A 20,916-nucleotide genomic window follows, 5' to 3' on the forward strand; every position below is an offset into this window, starting at 1 on the left:
AAATCTAATGATTACTACCAGCCCTCTAACAGGAGTGACAATCAAGGGCACCGTTTTTTTCTCCCCATAACCTCTTTACCTCAATGCAAGTGGCAGATCTCCTGAAAAACTGCAAGTGGTTTAGTTTAATTTCTGTGAATCCCAGGTGGATTCTGTTTAAAACACAAGGTAATTCATTAGTTCTTTGATGATCTGGCATGAGTTCCCTAACCTCCTCAGCTACTTTCACCTAGCAAGGACACCGTGTAAACCAACTGGAAATTGTCCCTCGAATAAAAAACATTCTTGGGATCCCAACAACTTGCAGATGTTTTGATGACATATGAAGCTACCTAGAGTACACAACCCTTCTCTGATAGTTAAAACACTTCATTTTTGGAGTTTTGCACCTACCTGTTAGAGAGAAGTGACTTGGGAAGACCCCCACTTCATAATCTCAACAGCTTTCCAACTGGAAAGCAGCTACACTGAAATTCCTGGCTCCTCCCTAAACTGCATTTCCCCTAGAAGCTCGCTAACACAGGACTGTCAGATTGCACGCCACAGAGCATTTCTGGTCAGAACATGCTCTTGAAATATTTCCCAGTTTGGGTGGCAGGGCTTGTTTGTTACCTTTCACCCCATCACCTGCTCTGTACCCCAGGGACCCCAGTGCTGTGGCTTACCTTGAAGGATCTGGTGTGCCCGTGAAGTAATGAATACAGGGAAAACTAGGGTCCTGAGGCAGAACAGACACTATGCTAGCTGTAGTAAGGAAAGATTCAGAGTCCACACAGACACCACTATCCTTGTCACGCAGGACATCAATCATAGCTTGTGCAGAAATGTCACCTATATGGAGGGGGAAAAAGATTCCTGAGTGTTCAATGGCTTGGAGCCCAGGTAAGGATTTTAGCCTGAACAAGCTTTGGCCTAAAATGGCCACTGACACTTGACATTGGCATGTCACAAATCCCAGTTAACAGTTTCTACTTAAGCAATGAACATTCACAAAGAATGTGCCTAGCTAGTAAATGAGAATGGTAAGAAGCATTAATTAGGCATGGCAATTGCCAGGTAGGGGGAGATGCTATTAAAAAGGTGCATATTCAGGAAGAAGGCTGTAATACTGCTTTAGCAGTTACTATGAACAGACTATTTATTTAAAACATCCTTTTTCCACTACCCAAGCAGGGCAGAATGAGATCTTCCACTTCTCAATTTCCATTCTCAGTTGAAATTTTGAAACATCATCTTGCAGTCACAGAATGTTACAGCAACAGACCTAGGCACTAAGATTTTTCTCCAAACCCCTATCTACAAGAATCTTCTGTTCTCACAGTGTTTTCTGCCTGTGTTCACCCCAGCTTCCCCCCCATTGCTTTTCTCACATGCTCCTTTGGCAGGTCAGGCTTCTTCCCCATACCTTCTCAAGCTCTGCAGTGACTCAAACCTCCATGCACAGGTGCCTCAACACACCAGGAGACACAGAATGACTCAGCAGCCTGCAAGATTTTCAGCCATAGCCATCTATCTCTAGGGGCCCTCAGGGATTTTAGTGCTATAATCCAGATTTATTAAGATCTTTTACCTATAGCCCTTCAGAATTACTGTATCTGCCTCAGACACTAACCACACTCCCTGCAATTCTGCAGCCTTAGCAAGAACTCTGTAGTGCAACAAATATCTCACCTCTACACTCTTCAGAACATTTACCAACATGCGAAAATGCCAACAGTCTAGCAAATTCACATCTGTGGTAAAGGGCTTTTTATAAAATAATAATTTGTGCTATTTTTCATGCTTGAAAGATAAGATATGTGTCAGCTATGCACTGATGCAGGCTGTCCATTTCAGAGATATTTTGGCCAGCTGCAGTGAACTGAAGTCAGTAATAAATCTGGGTCTAGAAATAAACCCCTCCTTTGATTGCAGAAAATCAAAGGATGTCTGTCCCAGTAGCTTTGTTCTGCTCAACAAAGAAAAAGCAACTTCAGTTTGCAACTGCTCTTCCTTAAACTATGCTCTTGAAACTTTCCCCAAAAGGTTAAATCTGCATTTTCCCCAAAAGGCAGATTGCACTGAGCTCAGTCTTTGATATGTGAGGCCATTTTTTTTTAATAGTATAATTTTAGTGTTAGGTAGGGCCACTAAAATTCCAGGAAAGGACAGATGCAGTGGCACATAATGCACATCAGAATACTGAAGAAAGTTACTTTGTAATTGTAATCCCGTTTTGAAACCTTGGGGGCGACATTAAGGGCTTCCTCCTAAATTGTGGCAAATTTAGGGACAGTCTTTAGTTCTGATCTTCCTTCCTACAGAGTTTACATGTAGAGGTGTTCTCAGTCACATGTAGTTCTGGACAGAATGCCTGAAAAGGAGGCAGCAGTGACTAAAAACCCCACAGAAAGATAGTTCAACACTTACCACCTTGCTTTTCTAGGCTCTCTCTGCCAGAACAACAGGCTAAATGGTCATCAGCAAGAGAAAACGCTTCAGAAAAATTGAAGTCTGACTCTCCATTCCACCAGCCTTGACTTTTCACATAATTCCTTAGTTCAGGATGCTCAGCATCAATTTTTGTAGTTAATGAAAGCTGATTGCAAATGCATTTCACTCCCTCTAGAAATAGCCACATATTAAAAGAGAGCATTAATACAGTTTTTCTGGGAGAAGCTGGAAGGAAAATGTCATATCAATTAGGAAACAAATTAATCCATTGGTTAGTATGTACATTTGGCATGACTGCGTAACTATATAATTACACATACACAGAATTACCAATCACTGCAGGTTGCAGAGCTCAATCCTCTGTGCCCTGCTGAGACACTGACACCTGTGATTCACTGTGAAATTTAGACAGAATGCCAGCTTCACAATCCACACCTCACATGTTCTGACCACAAAGCAACAGTGTTACCCAAATGCCAAAGGCACCTGCCTAATCTTTTTTCTAATGGCATATTCCACAGACACAAGAAGGCTTGAGATCTGACTTGATTTCAAAATATATTTCAGCAGAGCTGCATTTAATGAACCTTCCTTGCCCTTGAAAATTAAGAATTTAGAAAATGTTTTTAAAATCATTACAATTGTTTTAAGCTTCCCAGCTGAGAAACAGTTTCACTGTAGGCTGCAAGATAGGTTCAAATTACAATTCTTTTATCTTAAATTTTAAAATGGCATGAAGTATAAAGAATGTGTAAGTAGCCTCCAAAGAATACTGAACTTTTTTTAAGTTCCTTTTATCAAAACTACTGCAGTGCTTATAACCATATATCCACAGCATGGCAGTGGTTGCTGCAGATATTCCTCAGAGAATAAAGCAAACTTATTGGAAGCCAGAGAAAGAGCTGATAAAGTAAAACTACAAACTAAAATAAACACAGATTCTGGAATTTGGCACAAATAATTTCTTAGACAGAAACAAAAGCAATAGTTTTGGAAGTTTTTAATACTGCCTTCCAAAAAAGTAAGCTTGCTTTTGTAATGCCCCATGCATGCAATTTAAATAATGGGTAACAACTTCAGGAAATTCTGTGCATCATTCTGCAAAAAAGTCCCTGTAATCCAATTCTGATTTACATGAGGGTCACTGGCAGCATATTCTGATTCACCCTTTCAAACAGCATACTTTTCAAGGAATTTTATTGATTGATGAGGATATTTGTATTTGTGTTCAGCTAGGCAACCCATTCTTTAAGAGCTCTTTAAGTATTACATTTATCAACTCATGCAAAATAATATTTCATGAGTTTGATCCACCACCAAAAAAAAAAAAAATATCAACCAAATAAATTTTTCCACTGATACTTAGGAACATTAATAGAAAGGACTTTGAAATACTAATTCTCAAATTATTGTCTGAGAGTTGCTTAATAAACACTCACTAAAAGCTTTACAGTCCTGCAGCAGTAATATTAGAACTCTGACGATAGTCAGGAAAAAATATGCCTTCACACTGGGGAATGGCACATTTTCCACATTTTAACAGCATTTGTGCATTCATTTGAAAGCTTAAGAGGCACACTTTTGGTGGCAGAAAAGAGCCCTCTGAACAAAGTATGAAATAGAGAGTTCTTACATAGCCAGCAGCCTCTCCTGCAGGGCTGCAGGAGGTGGAAACTACTTATCTGCAGCTCACAGGGACCTCCTGAAGAGCAATGTGCTGGTAGAAACCAGAATAGAGCAGTAGAATCATTTCAAAAAGCTGCAAGCATCAGATGGGGGCAACAGTTTATTTGCCTTCATCTGAAGGGAGGAAGGACATGAAGGTTATATATTGCTGATGCAGCTAAAACTGCTACATAAAACCCACTGTTCTTCAAATATCAGTCAGGCAGGTCAAGAGAAGAAGGCAGGCTGTCACTGCATAATGCCAGGAATCAGCTGCTTGCCAGAACTGGGATTTCATCAGGACAGTATTTTCACTCTTCTCTCCTCTATGTTTGGTACCTATTCATGCCAGATAACCTGTAGGTATCCTTAAAATGCAAGCTTTACTTGGGAAAAGACCACCTCTGTGAAGGTTACTGGTTCCTGTTTGGTGGCAGGGACTGACAGCAGGCCATCACACAGCATTGCACAGCCTGGTGATATTTCTTTGCTCCTCCCCATATCTGCTATCTCCTACCTTTCATTTAGGGAGAAAGGAGGAGAGAATTGAATGGATCTGTCATAGCTCAAGTCATGGATGAAAAAACTCCTCTTGAACACTGAATTTTCACTTCATTCAAGCATGAGTATATTTTAAAATGCTCTTCTCTTATGAAAATAAAAAAAAATCCCTTCAAAATCAAGATGAGAATAGATTAAATACAGGCCTTAAACAATCATATAACATGAAGGCAGCCCATATATGCTGGAAAAGTTTTAAATAAATTCATCCACTAAGCCAGGGAATTCTAGAAGTTAGTTTGGCAGCTCTGGCTTCACACGTACAGAAAAAGAAACTATTTACAAGTTTAAACAGCAGAAAATTATTGTTTTGCACTATCATTAAAAAAAACAGGGATATGAAGGGAATATATCTATTTCAGTAAAGGAACCACCACCAGCAACCCATTCAATTTATCATCTGAAAAAAAGCCCTTTTGTCAAAACTATCAGCATTATCCTTTCCTCCAATATTTTGGATCTGTAAATAATAATTTGGGCATTAACGCCATCAAAAAAAACCATCTGACATTTCCAAACAGAAAACAAATCTGGGAAAATACACCTATCAAATATAAAAATTATGATTATTACATAGTTTATGCATAAAGGCAACAATCTCCATCTTCACAGAAAATGCTAAATCACATCAGCGAATGCAAATCAACACATGGAAAAAAGCCAAAGTAGTACAAATATAGAAAACTAAAATCGGTGATTTAATCAAACACTTGCATTCATTAGTCAATTATTTAAACTCACTTTAAGACCAATTCTTCCAAGACCACTCTTTACAGCTATTTTTAATAGGATTTGCAGTGAGTTCTAAACTAACCTGTGATTTTTTCAGCTGCCCAATACTTTCCAGAAGTCTCCAGTATCCAGGCTTCATTTCTGTCCACAATCAAAAACGCACTTTGGAAAGTATGGCATGAACTCCCATCTTCATAATAATTTCCACCTTGTCCATGCTCTTCCAACAGAGCAACTATTACATCCAATGCTTCTTTAGCTGTTGCACCCCTTTCTAAGCCAAGTCTACAAGAAAAGAGTAAAACAAAGAATCAGAGAGGAATGATACAGTAAGATCTCCTTAAGTTATTATTTTTAAACGCCAGCACTCATCTGAATTTAAAATATTGAAGTGCCTGGTATGCCTAATATGAGTTCTTGCTTTAGTTAGTTGCTAAAGGATGAGATATAGAATTATTTGTTTCTAGTCTTGATTTTCTATGCTGGTTCTTTACTCTCAAGCCTATCATAGGTTTGTTTTTTTTTAAAGTCCAATTACCAATCATTGATCTCAGCTGTACTGTAAACATGTAATGCTCTATTTATCTCCTCGGGCAGAATACATTTGAAGGACAATTTATGATTTTTTTTTAAGTAACAACTGTAACAAGGTTACTTTTCCATACAAGGATGGGAAATTGTAAATTAATATTACCAGCTATCAGAAAAGAAACAGAGTATTCAATATTACAGGCTCTCTACAACCTCTCTTTCTCAATGCTCTGGTTGGCCATGGAAACCAGGTGTTATCCTTCTATGCATACTACATGCTGTAAAGACAAACATTTGTGCACAGTCACACTTCAGAGCTCCTGCAGAGACTTCCCCAAAAAACTATTTGAATACCAGATATGGCTTTTGTCAGAAGTAAGAGCAACCATATGTCTGAAAGAACAGAATTTTAAAAGGAAGTTCAAGCAAAGCAAGGGTACTTTATGGAAAAACAAACTGAGGTGTGGTAATAAATTTTACAAAGCCATAGGGAATGACTGTATCCTGCCTTGAGTAAGTGGCATTAAATAAGCCCTTGATATAATTTACAGCCCTAATTGAATCAACAACAAAAGCAGTAACCAGAAGTTGAAATCAGAACTGCAAACAATTTCACTGGTTCTAAAATCCAATTACTGGTAATAAGGAAATGCAGTGTTTCAAACAACAGCGTATCCATGCCTCCATCCTTTGGGAATTACCTGGATCAGTCCAAAATTTCTCTCTGTTGTTTTGCCACCTTAATATTTTCCTGTGCTTGTCTTTCTCTAACCGCTCTATGGACAAAATAATTTTGACTGATGGACAGTTCCAAGAAAATAACTTTTTTAGACATAAGCAGTATCTAAGCTAGCTCTTTCCATTTCTCTTGAAATCATGTGACAAGAAAACGCTACTCTCTTTCTTTCCTAAAAATTACAGTAGACAAATCAGGTCCTGATAGTTTGAATACAGATTCGTTGATCTCAGTACTTCTCTGCAGTGGGTCTGCATTGTTAAATACTTGGCTACTATTAGCCTTGTTTTAGGCTAAATTATTGAAAGCAGTGCTTTCATCTCTCTCAGCAGCATCTATTTATCACTAACTGACAAAGAAGATCTAAGAGCCAGCTAGAATTTTAAGGCGTAACTTAAAGCGACAGTTCCTCCTCCATCATCTTCTTACTTTACATTTATAAGATCTTTCCCTCTAGTCTTTTTTTGTTAGCTGAAACTTGTTTTGCACTGGTGAGTCCATTTTTAGTCCCTCTGCATTTATGCTTTTCCTTCATTCTTTTCATCACTGGTGCAATTGCTTTTTCAGACCAATACAGCTATGCCGGTCTTTGCACATACCAGAGACATAATTTAAAAGCCAGTCCAAAAGCATGTCTTATTTATTCCCAAAGAGCAGTCCCTGACACAGGTAAGTGAATTGACTGAAAACTACCTTGGTGACCATATAGCCACTAGATTCAGTGATAATCTTCTCCCCTCTCCCCAGTTAATGACTAAAACCATTAGGTTATAATTAGATCAAAAACTGCCAAGAGACATAACATCCCACTAAAACTTTAATAATGTCTCCCTGAAAATTTCCATTTGAGATGGTTACAGTCTAGCTTTTGCTGTCAAAACTGCAGCAGGGAATCAGGCTGATGAAGCACCCTTTAGGTATTATTTTTCTATAAATGGCTCCAATGTTACATTTATTTCCATTAAGTAAAGGTATAAGCACTGCTTTTGCTTGGCTGCTCCTATCTGTCAGTCACAAGGGACAGGAAAATAAAATTAAAAAAAAAAAAAAAAAAAAAAAAAACCGGAAAAAAGGCCATCCTACACAACAACCACACAACTTATTTCCACAAAATCCACAAAATTAAGTCTTGTCAATTATCTCAGCATCAATGTCCTGTGCAACCACAGCATAACCCTCCCACTAACACACTTCAGAGTACTCTTCAAGGTGAGCTGAAAGAACAGTTAGAAGCAATTTCAACCCCAGATGAGAGCTTGAATTACTTATTAATAAAATTGCAGTGATTTAGTACAATCCACTGCCTAAGTACCTCCACTATGCTGTCATATTGTCAAAACAATATTATCTTAAGCTTTTCAACTTCACCTGTTACATAATGCAGGCTTTCCAAATTAACTAACATATTTGATGACATTCTACTTTATTCAGTTTTGAGGTCTCTAAGGAAAGAAATCAGTAAACAAATTAATACCATTTTAAAGAGCATTCTTGACTCCCTGCCAAGATTGGCATCTCTGTGTGGCTCTGAAAAAATTATTGCACCTATGATGAAAAGAACAAATAAATAATACAAACACATAGGAATTAAAATTAAGACAAAAATGCAAAAATAAGGGTGTAATTTACAGGTTTCTCCATATTTATCTTTTGTATGATAGTGCTGTCCTAACTTACCAGCAAAATAGTACATGAATTCTTCAGAAGAATATGTTTCCCTAAGTGAACAGGTGCTTTATAGTTGCAACTGTGCATCAAATAAATAAATAAATAAATAAATAAATAAAAAACCAAAACTGCAGGCATCTAGGAAGAATACCTGAAGAAAATCCTGATAAGCTAATTAATGCAGCAATACTGGTATAGCTTTCAAAAATCAGCTTTTAAATAAATCCCTTGGGAAATGAAGGGTTCCTTAGGAATTTGGACTGGAGCATATTTTCTCTCAGTTTTTCTGTATCTATGTGTCCATGTTCTCCATTGAGATTAACTGGGATGGGGATCAGCCTGCATGGAATAGGACCAACTTCTAACCCTGCAGTCCATCACACAAACTTTATTAGTTTCTTAAGAATCATTCAAGTGTTCTGACATGCTGTGATACTCCAGCAAAGAGGCAGAGCTGGTTCCAGCTGCTTCACTGCAGCCCAGAGATCGATTTTGTACTTGATGGATCAATCTCTATTCTATGAGGTGACATGGAATAGACACACTTAATTCAACTGGCCAAGTCATCACAATCAAAGGAAGAATCACTTAGGCTGGAACAAGCAGCAGATGGTTCTCCTTGCCTGAAGCAACCTCTCTCTGCATCTGAGCTGCAATTTCTTCTGCAGGTAAGAAGAAAGAGAGGGAGTGTAGCACCTACAGGTGATGATTACTTGTGGTTTATGGCAGTGCCTCCTTACTTTGGTATGTCCTAATTTGCTGGTGTGGGTAAATCTAGAGCTGTTGGATAATATCTATATTTGAATGTTAAACTGTCCTTTGAGAATGTAATAACTGATTAAGAAGTAAGTAGAACTTGAGATTTAAACCAATGTTTTGGTAAAGCTTCAAAAGGACAGTGGTAGGACAAAAAAATAAAAGAAGAGCTTAGAAAGTCATCTAAGTCCTTTTCTTCACAAAAGGTTGTCCTATACTTCCTTAAACAACCCCTCTACAACATCTACTTAGCCTCTTTTGATGCAACTAAATTCTTAAGTTCTCTCAGGTACAGCTTCTCCACAGATTCCTTTAGTATATACAGGGCTTAGAGAAAACACCAAAGAGAAAGTTAACCCAAATTCCCTCATGATTTTGTCAGTGGCCAGATTTTAAGAGCTCTCTGACCACATTTCCAGTTTCCACTGCATACTCTTCAGTTGGCCCATATTCCTCTTGATTTATGGTAGCTGGAAGCAGACACTATTTCTGCAGAGACATGTTAGAGAACAGTTACAATTTCAGGCAGCTATACACCTAACAACCATTTCTTCTAACTCATATTTCCCAGCTTGTTCATGAGAATAACTTTGAAGGTTTTAACATCCTCTTAAAAGTCTATTCCCTATCCTTTTATCTATAACATATCTTAACTCATTGCAGGAGTAAAGTAAAATGGTTTGATGGGATTTTTCTTGACTACCAGTTATTACTGTGCATTTATTAACTCCTTGATATTTGAGGTTTTTCCCTTTCAGGAACTGGGGTTAAGCTGGTTTACAGCAACTCCTTTTAACAATATTAGGTATAGCCACAACATTTAACTTTTTCCAGTCAACCGAAATCTCTCCCATTTTTCACAACTCCTCAAGAAAAATGAGAATTCACCTGTAACTGCTTCAGTCAGCTTATTATGTATCCTAGAGCAATGTCCAGTAGGACTATTTTGTCAGACACTGATTTACTTAGATATGCAGCTGTTGTCCTGTTTGGTCTTTGAATTGAGTCCATTTGCTTCATTACTCTTTGTATTAAGTTCGCATATTCTCTCTTCTTTCATTTTCAGCTTTCATCCCCCACTCAAGCCTCCTTTAAATTCTCTTCACCACAAGATCAGCATGCAGGCTGGGGCTTACAGTGCAGCACAAGCCTTTTGGGCAGACAGCCGTCAATGAACAGACTCTCAGGAGTTTGTGTGCCAGCATTTGAATAAGGGCAATGGCTTGCATTGGAATGCATGGGCTGAAGTAAGGCATAGTAGTTTGTTTGTGCCTACAGTTGGCTATAAGCCCAGAATAAGCTTTTTAGCCCAGAATAGGCTGTTGTAAAGTGGGGGAGAATGAAGGGCACACCAGAAATCTGATATTACAAATTAGTTAGCAGTTCCTTACTAACAATGTAATCATATCTCTTACCCTGTCAGAATAGCCACTGCTGGACTGTAGGGTAGGTAGACAAGGTATATTGAGTGAACCCGTAACAGATTGGCACATTCTTGGTAGCTAAATTCAGATTGCAAATGTTTTAGGTATTCACTCAGCTGTATCTGGAGCCCTTCCTAGCCTGGTTATATTGTTTTAAAATCTCCTTTTGCTAATACCACAAAGCTGTTACCTGGTACCAGCATCATCTAAGGCTGATGATGAAAGGCTGGTCACAGCTCAGCCGGACACCCACCTGACAAGATCCATGCCCAGCAAGGCTTCAGACTCAGAAGCTGGTTCTCTGGTCACGACAGCTTCGTTGGCTACACACACTCCGTGCTCATTAGCTCCCATTTCTGCCCCCCAAAGCCAGGAGGGCCTGCTCAGCACCACAGCATGAGTCTTGGGCACCTGCTCAATCTCGATGTACGTGCACTGCAGAGACAGCAGGGAGAGAGAAAGTTAAACAATCACTTCATCTATTGCTGTGACTGAAGCAGCACAAGACAGAAAGGACACACATAATTTAAAAGGTCCATGTTTTGTGAATGAACAAGGAACTTTTTAAAACATTTAAGCGTCATGTTTGAGCCTTCACATCCTTATACTGCATAAGCCTGGGAAAAGACATGTGCTGATGCTTGCAGGTTTCCAAGAGACAAGCAGGACCCAAATGATAGAATCGGTGGAAAGCAGCAGGAGACAGACTGTACTGTCATATTAATAAAACACAGATCATACCTGTACATAGTAACAAATTCAAACTATTCTACCACATCCCCTGAGCACCATCTCCAGTACTTTAATACATACATCAAGTAGCAATGGTAAATGGGACAAAATACATTAGAAGGCTTCCTCCTCTCCCTTGCTGCCTCCCCTGCAGCTGCCCCCAACAAAGAGACAACTGGTAGAAAGAGGAAAAAACACAAGTCTTGGAAAGATTCACTTTGATATACAGTCACAGAAGTAAAACATGGATATTGCTGTTGCTTAAAGTGGTGTTTTTACTATTTTAAATGGTCTACCTTAATTAGATGTCTGCAAATGTACTCTGATAAAGTCAAAACAAAAAGGAAGGCTGCAGAGAGGTCATAGCAACTGCAAGGAAGAAAGAAATTATCTTACCTTTCAAATACATTTACTGGCCTTCAAAAAAAGCACTGCTTTCCGAGACAGCATGGATGAGAGCTGGATCCATCATTGTTTTGTGCAAACTAAAGAAATGGACTTTACATTTTACTGTTCAGTTGACATCAAGTTTTTCATCAACTTGACGTGATCAAACTCTACAGAATTTGCTTTTGAGACACCTAAATTTCTGTATTTATGAGGCATCTCTTAAGGCCAACGTTCCTATTGTTACACCTTCCTTACAGAAAGTAATCTGCAACAGGTTTTTAGAGGAGTATCTGATCGGGTATATCCAAGTAAACAGGATCATCAGAATGGAATTGTGAACTAAAAGTTATTTGCCTTGTTTGCCTGGCTGTGCCAATATTAAAATCTAAAGCCAGATAAATCAGTCCAAAATTATCAGAGCTTTAGTAAGCTTTGTTTTTTTCCTAGCCTTTCTTTCTGCCTTTAAGGATTATACAGCATGATCATCTTCAGCCTGCAGTCTTGAGCAATGATTTTTTACAGTAATAGTTCCTCTAGCATGCAATTAAAATGTGCAATAGACTATCTTTGGTCAGAAATGAGATTTTCAGAGTCCTTCACTTTGACCATGCCACAGGGATACAAGAAATGAGCTTGCCACCTTCATTAGGTAATGCGTGCAAATAGGTCAAAACTAAACATGACAAAAAACAAACCACCACAAAGCAGAGGGGCAGTGAACTCTTTCAGTCTAAGGACAGGCTTAGGCAAGAAGATCCTGTCACGGACAAATACCTGCTGTATTTGTAGGAGAACATCCCAAATATTTGACAGGCTGTTTGACCAAATTGCTTATAGAGTAAGATCTGACTAATTAGAACTCTTTATACAGTTCACTCTTTGCTTCATTGTGTAACCAAACTATGCCATAACTGACATTTATCATCAAACCCCCCCTCTCCTTTTGAGGTGTCAACAAACAAATCTCATCTTTGACATTCTACACAATTTCATTTCAGAGCTTCAGGTCAGTGCTGTTTGGATAAGCACTTGACACGTGTGTGAACAGAGAATAAGTGGATTTGCTGGACTTGCAAAGGGGGACTTGGAGCAGCAGGGGAAGATTACATGTGCAGACAACATCAGAGCAGCAATCAGACCCCAGGTCTGCAGCTTCAGCCCCCTCCATGTCATAGGTGGTCAGCTGCCTGTAGCCATCCTGCAGAGCCATCCATGAACCTTCTCAATCCTACAGCAAAAACCTAGACACAGCATGGAGGAGACTTCAGTACTCCATACACCCACACTTGCATCGCATTTTCTGGCTGAATAGCCCCATTATACAAGCTTGCTTACACTGACTCTTTGATTTTTTAGAAGGAAAAATGATAACACTCTGAAAAGTGATAGTTAAGCTAAAAAAGTGCTGAATGCCTTTGCGCTGCAAAACATATTTGCAAGGCTATCCTTGCTACCAATCACTTATTACTTGGTGTCTCATTCCAAAAGCAAGCACTACTAAAGCTGCTATTCATTGCAAAGATCTTATTGTCAATGATAGCAGTTGAGAAAAGGGAAGGAAGAAATTGTTCCTGGTTGATGAAACCAGAGCATTCTGGAAAAAAACGGTGGGTTTGTTTGGTAACTATGTAATCAGAGGCCAGAAAACATCCATAGGCAGCACTACACACCTCAAAATACAGCTGACACCTTCAATATTGCTTCTTTATTGTCCCCCAACTCAAAAAGCAGTGAATATGGAGCATATTTTCATGCTATATTCAGTTTCCATACAATAACTCAGGTACATAGATGATATTCAAGCCTTGGCTTATTTATATAAATTGTGTCAGAAGACCTAAGTAACAGAAAAACCATTTCAATCTGACAATTGCTGACAGGTCTTGTAAAACTGCTATTGACTTGATTCTTATTCATTTGTCATGATTATTGACACTGCTGAATAAGTCTTGATGACATTTTACCTTCCCACTAAAATTATTTACTCAAGTAAGCATAAAAGTAGGCACTCAATGAGATTTATGTATTAAGGCAGGAGTTTGGTTCATATTTATAATAATAGGTATGAGCTTCTCAAAGAACTAGGGTCCAGAAGTGACAACAGTTTATTAATTTTAAACATAAAGCTCTCACTTCATAACTTCACCATCCCCTCCTTAAAATAACATCAGAAAACCTCTCCCAAGAAACAAGAGGAACTGGGCTATCCACTTGTAGCCAAGACACATAAGTTGTACAGGTAGGTCAACTAGAGCCAGACACTGGATTTGCAACACAGCAAACCACTGCTTCTTGTTCCACAGAAAGCAGGACATATCCTTTCAACAGCTAAAGCACAAAAGGAAGGAAATAGTGAGGGAAAGACAACACTATCCACCAAAAAAAACCCTCACTGGCCACTAGATCTCTAGAAACAAGAACTCAGATGATGACAGGATTTCAAAAGCATGCAAAAATTCCAAAATCCCTGTCCCCACTCCTGCACCCCACAAGATTTAGCAAATCCCTCCAGCACAACAGCAGAGCAGCCTGTTCCACTGAGCACTGGGCCAAACTAGGCAATGACAAATAAAACAGACATCAGGTACTGCTGTGATTCTGCTTGCCACTAACTCTGCCTTCAAAATTCCTGAAATGCCAAGCCTCAGCTGGACTAACATTTTTCTTTGAGTATGAATGCTAAAACTAGAAGAATAATGACAAATTTGGGAGCACAAGCTAAGAATGAGTGGTGTCAGGCTCCATTGATTTTCTGGAACTCAAGCCCTGAAAGTGGCATAACTAGCATCTTGCCCTGTGACAGTAAATTCCCATTAGAAAATATAAAACTGAAGAAGAAAGACCTCACACAGAAGAGATTCAGCCAACAACTTTAAAGAGAATTGAACAGGCTGGGAACTAATGATACTTCTTTTATTTCATTTACAGTATCAAGAGGAGAATCTTACCAAGGAATTCTAAGAATAGCACAAGGCATAAATGTATCTGCCAGCCTAGCTAGGGCATGCAGATAAGTTGGAGGTATTCCAAAACCAGACAGGACAGTCATAAGCACAAGAGATTTCTTCTTTCATTAATGAAAAGAAACTATTGTGCAGTTTCTACTGTACCAAGGCTGCAGAAGCCCAATTCCTAGCACTGTCAGTCAGGTCATTATGAAATATCAATGAAATCACATAGGCTTCAGCCCTGGATAACAAAGGCAATAGTCAGGGAATGCTTTAGAAAGAAATGATCTTTGAAAAGGGGCATTAAGACTCCAGATACAAATGAGATCCCACCCCAAACACCTTCCTTGCCATCAGATTCCAGCTTGAACTTGGCATTAACTCTTTGCTCCACTGCTTTAAGCACTACCATACCATAGCACATAACTGAAAATAGGTGAAATATCTGTATGATTGCAGCAACTCAGTAAGTTGCACCACTGCTGCTTTTTTAACCCTTTCCAAAAGAGGGGTGCTGAGGCAGTCTCACAGCCTGCTGCCCCCTGGCCATCAAGACATTGACACTGACAGCCTGACTGGAAAGGTACAGACAGGTGATTCCACAGATGACATGGGCTGCCTGGGCTTTCCCACCATGGTGAAGTGGAAATCTGAGAAACTAGAACAGAGCTGTTCAAGAAAGCCCTTCAGACTATCTACTAATGATGTGCCTAGCACATGTTTACAGACAATTCTTCTGCTGCTTATTTAGTGAAACAAATTTAGCAGAGCTCAAAGAAGTGGGAATAAACTCTCCTTGGAAAGAGAAACATGCAAGTAGTATGCACAATACAAAAGAGGTGGTTAGCCAATGCTATTACCACTGCTTGCTTACACAGCAAGTAGAACTATAGTATAGAGTGGAAGACACCTGGATGATTTTACCACAGCCACTAAACATGGCCATGATATCTCCTACAGCAGCAGAACTTGTGCCACAGTGCAGGGGACAGCCACACACCAGGATAAATCCAGCCTGGGTACCTCTCTAGTAGTCAGCCCCAGTTCTAGTGCTCACATGGTCAAACCACATCAGGGAGCAGAAGTCTCTCCAGCAGCAGGATGAATTCAGCAGGATAAATTCTCAATTCTCATCTCTCAGAAACACACACTAAGGATACTCCTTGTATCCTCACATTGTAGCCAGATATAAAAGCATTTACTAATTGTACAAATAGAGAAAAAAGCCATTTTCTGCCACAGTAAAGTGTCTCTTTCTTCATATTAAGAACAGGTTTTTTTCACTTTTTATTAAGACCCAAGTGCATTTTACATATGTTTTGTATTTGTATATTGTTCCCAGTTGTTTGTATTCATTGCAACCAATAACCAAAACATTTGAATCTTATCTCTAGCAGTGTGCAAGCATGACAGATTTTATTCTAGGAGAAAAAAAAAAATTACAGAAGCTAGAAAAAGCTAAACAGTTCCCCTGACAAAAAGCAAAACTATCTGCACCCTCTGACTGACTCTAACCTGCTCTATGAAGCCACTAAAGAGCCTCAGGCATGTGAGCCACTGTATGGAAAAGTGCACCACAAAATGAAATTTAAGTATCTTTAAACAAATCAAATATAATACAGAGTGCAGCAAGTCACCCACGGCTGAGAACACTCTGGAGACACTATATGTCAGAGTAGATTTAGCAGTCCAGAATTCACCTCTTGTTTTCCAAGATAAAAACTTAGCAGTGTCCTGGGTGATAAGCAAAAGCAAACTGAAATGTGGATGAAGCCTATTAATTTAATGTTTTAAAACACTAAGAAACAGATTTCAAATAAGCCACAAGGAGCCCGTCGCGGAGATATCCTTGGAACTCTTGGATAGCCTAGGCATTTGAAATACTTGCTCACTCATGTTTTGACACAATTAAATTGTTTGGGTCAAGGTGGAAGAGTTAGCAGATTTTTGCCCCACATAATGCCCTCTCTTCTTCCTGTCTGCAACAATTAAAAAGGAGAGTTACAAAGATTAAGAACAAAAACGAATAGCTCAAGCTAGCCAGTTTTGCTCTGGTGGCAGAAGAGAACAATTAAGTAGCATTCCTACAGTGAAAACAGGCTTTGAGAGGGCAGAAACATCCAAGAGATTTTGGCTTCTGCCTCTGAATTGCTGCTGGGTTGTGAACTGTGCCACGAAGCAAAATCAAACACATGAGTGTAAAGGCCAGTGGCCTGCAATGGAGCAGAAGAGAGAAAATGCTCACCTTAGGCAAGCAATAGACAGCTGAAGGCTGCAACCAGTTTCTTTTCTCAGCTGTCTGCCTGGTGCCTCTCCGTGACCCCTGGGTGGAGTCTCAGGGTGAGCTCCAGCGAGGTGGCCTGGGCAAGGGCACCAGTCTGTGCCAGCAGGAGCTCTGCTGCCAACCAGCCAGCCCTGTCCCAGCAGAGGGGCAGGAATGCAGCTTCCTAAACCACCTCTGAGCTGCAAATCTTCAGCCTAAAACCCCATTTGTCTACACAGAGTAAGCAAAATGCTCCATCATAGGCACAAACACTGCTGTGTTTCACTGAGCTTTCCTGCCAGGCACCACTTTCCCATGGAAGTGTCACTGGGGGTGCCCAGGTTTACATCCACACCTGCAGCAATGTGACTGCGAGTTAGCACTGCCAGTCTGATCTGGAGGCTTCCCAAAGAACAAATTCTCAGTAGATCCTGCTGCTGACTTCTGTTACCAGATTCTGAACACCTTGCCCATGACACAGTGCAGATAACCCAAATACCTGGCAAAAAGGGGAACCAAAGCACCCCAGATCTGAACTGCAGCACTGGTGTGCTGCCTGCTGATTATGTTACAAAAACCAGGATTAAGATCACCAGGTGATACAAAGCCAACTTTAATACAGTCAAAGTCTGCTTTCCAAGCTTTACACTGTCTTGCAACAGGCAGCAACCCATCAGTTTCCTTTAGGTGAGTTTTCATCTCTGAAGTCCTCAGACCAATGTACAGAAAAAATCAAGAATAACTAAGGCATAACTATGTCATGATGTTTTAGAGAACAAAAAAATTCCTCCTACCTCACAGAGAGCTGGCTTTTAGCCTGGATCTGTGTTTAATACCAACATACTATAAAAATTTTGAATATTCCACAGTTTTATAGACTTCTTTGCTAGTCTACTCTTTTTACTTTTCCCTTTCCATTCCTCCATAAGAAGTATATGCTGTTAAGGTAAAAGAGCTTTTACATCTCTATAGTGAAACAATAAACCATGACTATTTTGAAATCATGAATATAAGGTCAAATTAGAGGGAAGGAAGGTGGATCTTGAAGGAAAAAAAAAGTCTACATGGGAAGTTCATCCACAAAAATGTCATTCAGCCAAGACTTCCTCAGCAGAAGGAAAATCACAGCAGGTTCATAGAGAATAAAGAAATCTAGTAAGTAAAATCTACTGTAAAAACAAGACAGAGAAGCTTGCATCTTAATTCTCACTAACATGACAAATTCTTAAAAGCCACATCTGGGAAAAAAAAATAGAACACCCTTTTAGTAGAGGAATTCAAAAAAGGACCTTATTTATGCTTCGGGGAGCAATGCTACACCTGCTCACACAAATTCAGTAGGAGGATCACTACAACAAGGAAGAGGGCTGATCAGCATCTGCCTCTGCAGAATTGCAATGCAAGGGAAGAACAAACTTTTGAGAAAGTTGTCACACCCATACACAGAAGGGACCTTTAATGAAAAGCCCCATTGTTCAGGGTCTTGGGAACCTGCTGACGTGGAGGGAAGGAATTATGCTGATGAGCTAGCTGCAGGGTTACTTGTCTGGTAGATTGAGCCACAAAGATCAGGCTGAAAATGACTTTGCAGTATTCACTGAGTTCCCCTGAGACCCTGCCAAAAAGTAACTGAGAGCTGTACAGCACAGCCAGCCCGATTCCTTTATGGCAACAATCTCACTGAATTACTGTGAGCCACTTTTGGTTACACTGTGCATTATCACGGTTGCAAACGGGAGCGGCACAGAACAGAAATAGGAAATAAACAGGATACAGGCTCCCTGACAGAGTTCTGTAGAACAACCCGTGTCATTATCACCTCTTAACACAAATTCAGACCACGAGTGGCAGCCACAAACAGGTAATCACAATTTGACACACAGTGAACCAAAAGTTGTGCAAAAAATAGAACATAATGAAAACCAAGTCCACTATCATTGTCCATTGAAGGTAAAGAAACCAAAGCAAATATACAATATGTAATGGGGAGAAAAGGTGTTCATTTGTTAAAAAGAAACCCGAACATTAGGATAGATGAGAAGAAAAATCTAGTCAGAGGCACAAAGGATTACTGACTTAGAAAAACTGTAGCACGAAATTGATCAACCACATTTTTCCATTTGTAAATATCATACATTTAGTTTCTCAGAGCTGTTTAGTTAATTTTACAAAGTGCAAGGGAAGGAAAGCTGAAGTTAAAAAGAAAACCTACACCAACAATAACTGAAGTCTTGAAGTCTTGGCAGCTTTCTCGGGTTTTAAAGAACAAAGTATTAACCCTGAGTATGTCACAGCTACATGGAGAAGCTTTGACACTCCTCTCCACTCCCCCCATCAGTTAATTACCTCTGACAAGTTTGCTTAAGAGATAGACAGTGCTGCATGCCTGGTACTTAACAAGGGAAGCAGCTGGATTCAAGCCTTTCCTTAAAGCCTTTCTTGTCTTTGAGGCACCACTCTCTACCAATACACAACGACTGTGCAAAGCTACCAGACAGCTACCTTAGACCTAGCAAAGCAATTAAAATCAGTTCTGTGTTTTAACCAGCTTACTCTACTCGAAATATGCATGAGTAAAAAAAAAAAGAAAAACACATTAACAATACTTAGAGCTGAATGTGATGAAGAGGCAGTGATAAGCAATTACTTGCACTCTCAGAGAAAATTATGTTTTTATCCTGTGCTAGGAAGAAACAGGAAGAATTTTGGCAAACATCCAGAGCCTGTATGTTGCTGTACACAACTTTACCTGAAAAACTTCAGGTTAGCTAGTGAAGAATTACGTAGTAGCATAGACCACCAGAAGCCAAAGTATCCATTAATTAGGACTTAAGTCCCTACTTTAGGAAAAAAAGTGGCCTACTCCAGTCTGTCATCCAAAAGCGCATCTTCACCACACTGCAACAAACTTTACCTTGATTAAAAAAAAAAAAAATCAGCATTTAAAGAGAATGCTTGCAGATCCTTGTTGGCAGACTAAATCTACAAACTGTGTTGTGCTATGAAAAGGAATTATGCTTCCCACTTCTAAAAGGTCTGGCAAAAGAGTTGAGTTCATGACTGAATTCTAAAAAAGGCACTAAACAAGTTAATTATGGTGTGAAAGACAAATCATAATAGATTATATATGGCTTAATTATATGTTTCAGCAAATTATAACAATCTTATCAAGGAGTAAGATATGGAGCAAAGAGACCAAAAGAATCAAGAACTCTTACAGTAAGTTCTCCATTAAGGGTACAAAACAAAGAAGCTTTCCAAAGTTCTTCTTCCCCAATAACAGAAGGTTGGTGTTTTTTTCATTTCCTGTTCTATGAAGAGAAAACAAACTGCTCTGAAGCTTTCTTCTTTTCTTATTGTCATGCTTGTGTTACATATGCCAGCACATGTCTACAAGGTGCTACAGCACTTAACTGTACATAGTGCTCCTGGAGGAGGGGATTTCTTTCCAAAATTAAACAAACTGAGGTGTGATAATAAATTTTACAAAGCCATAGGGAATGACTGTATCCTGCCTTGCGTAAGTGGCATGTAGTATGCATAAGTTGTACTAGATGTTGGCAGCAAAAAGAATTAAGAGAACATTAACTGCTAGAAAGAAGAGCACCAAATCTCTGAAATCTGGAAGTCATCCCCTTTGAAAAACAGCACTAAAATTGGCACTGGCTTTCTGGGTAAGTGCAACTAGATCCATAAAGAATGTGTTTTGATGACAGACATCAGCCTGGTGCAGAACACCTTCTGTACTTCACCTTCTGCACAGCCAGGGGTAGGAGGAAGCTGAATGCAGGGAACCTCACAGATTCTGCTTTCCCAGCTGCCAGACAGAGCAAGAACCTGGGACTCTAAAAGCTCCTGGCAGTGCCACATCAGGCTGTCTCCTCTGATAAAGTGCCTGCACAGATCCTTGACTTTCCTTCTGGTGCCTCAGTCTCTTCATTCCACCTTCACTTTACACTTCCCCCTGTTCCTGTCTTCTTGTTCATTTGTCCCTTTGCTGCACTCTTCCACATCTTCTTATCCTTTCACTTCTCCTGTCATTAAAACAAGGCTGCAGTAACAGACTACTATTACAAT

The 20,916-nt window shown here is 39.5% G+C and overlaps 1 protein-coding gene across 4 annotated transcripts in view; it reads right to left on the bottom strand.

Annotated features, from left to right (window-relative positions):
• Positions 1-20,916, bottom strand: part of SCRN1 (secernin 1) — a 36,711-nt gene that overhangs the window by 3,968 nt on the left and 11,827 nt on the right. For all 4 annotated transcript variants that reach the window (XM_021538176.4, XM_085568637.1, XM_085568628.1 and 1 more), the window contains 4 exons: positions 10,760-10,941; positions 5,474-5,676; positions 2,410-2,604; positions 666-831 (listed from right to left, as the gene is read on the bottom strand). In XM_021538176.4, the coding sequence (XP_021393851.1) occupies positions 666-831; positions 2,410-2,604; positions 5,474-5,676; positions 10,760-10,941 (746 nt within the window). The remainder of the gene's footprint in view (positions 1-665; positions 832-2,409; positions 2,605-5,473; positions 5,677-10,759; positions 10,942-20,916) is intronic.

The sequence above is a fragment of the Lonchura striata genome, chromosome 2, assembly GCF_050655825.1.
Source record: "Lonchura striata isolate lonStrDom1 chromosome 2, ASM5065582v1, whole genome shotgun sequence".
Classification (NCBI taxonomy): Eukaryota; Metazoa; Chordata; class Aves; order Passeriformes; family Estrildidae; genus Lonchura; species Lonchura striata.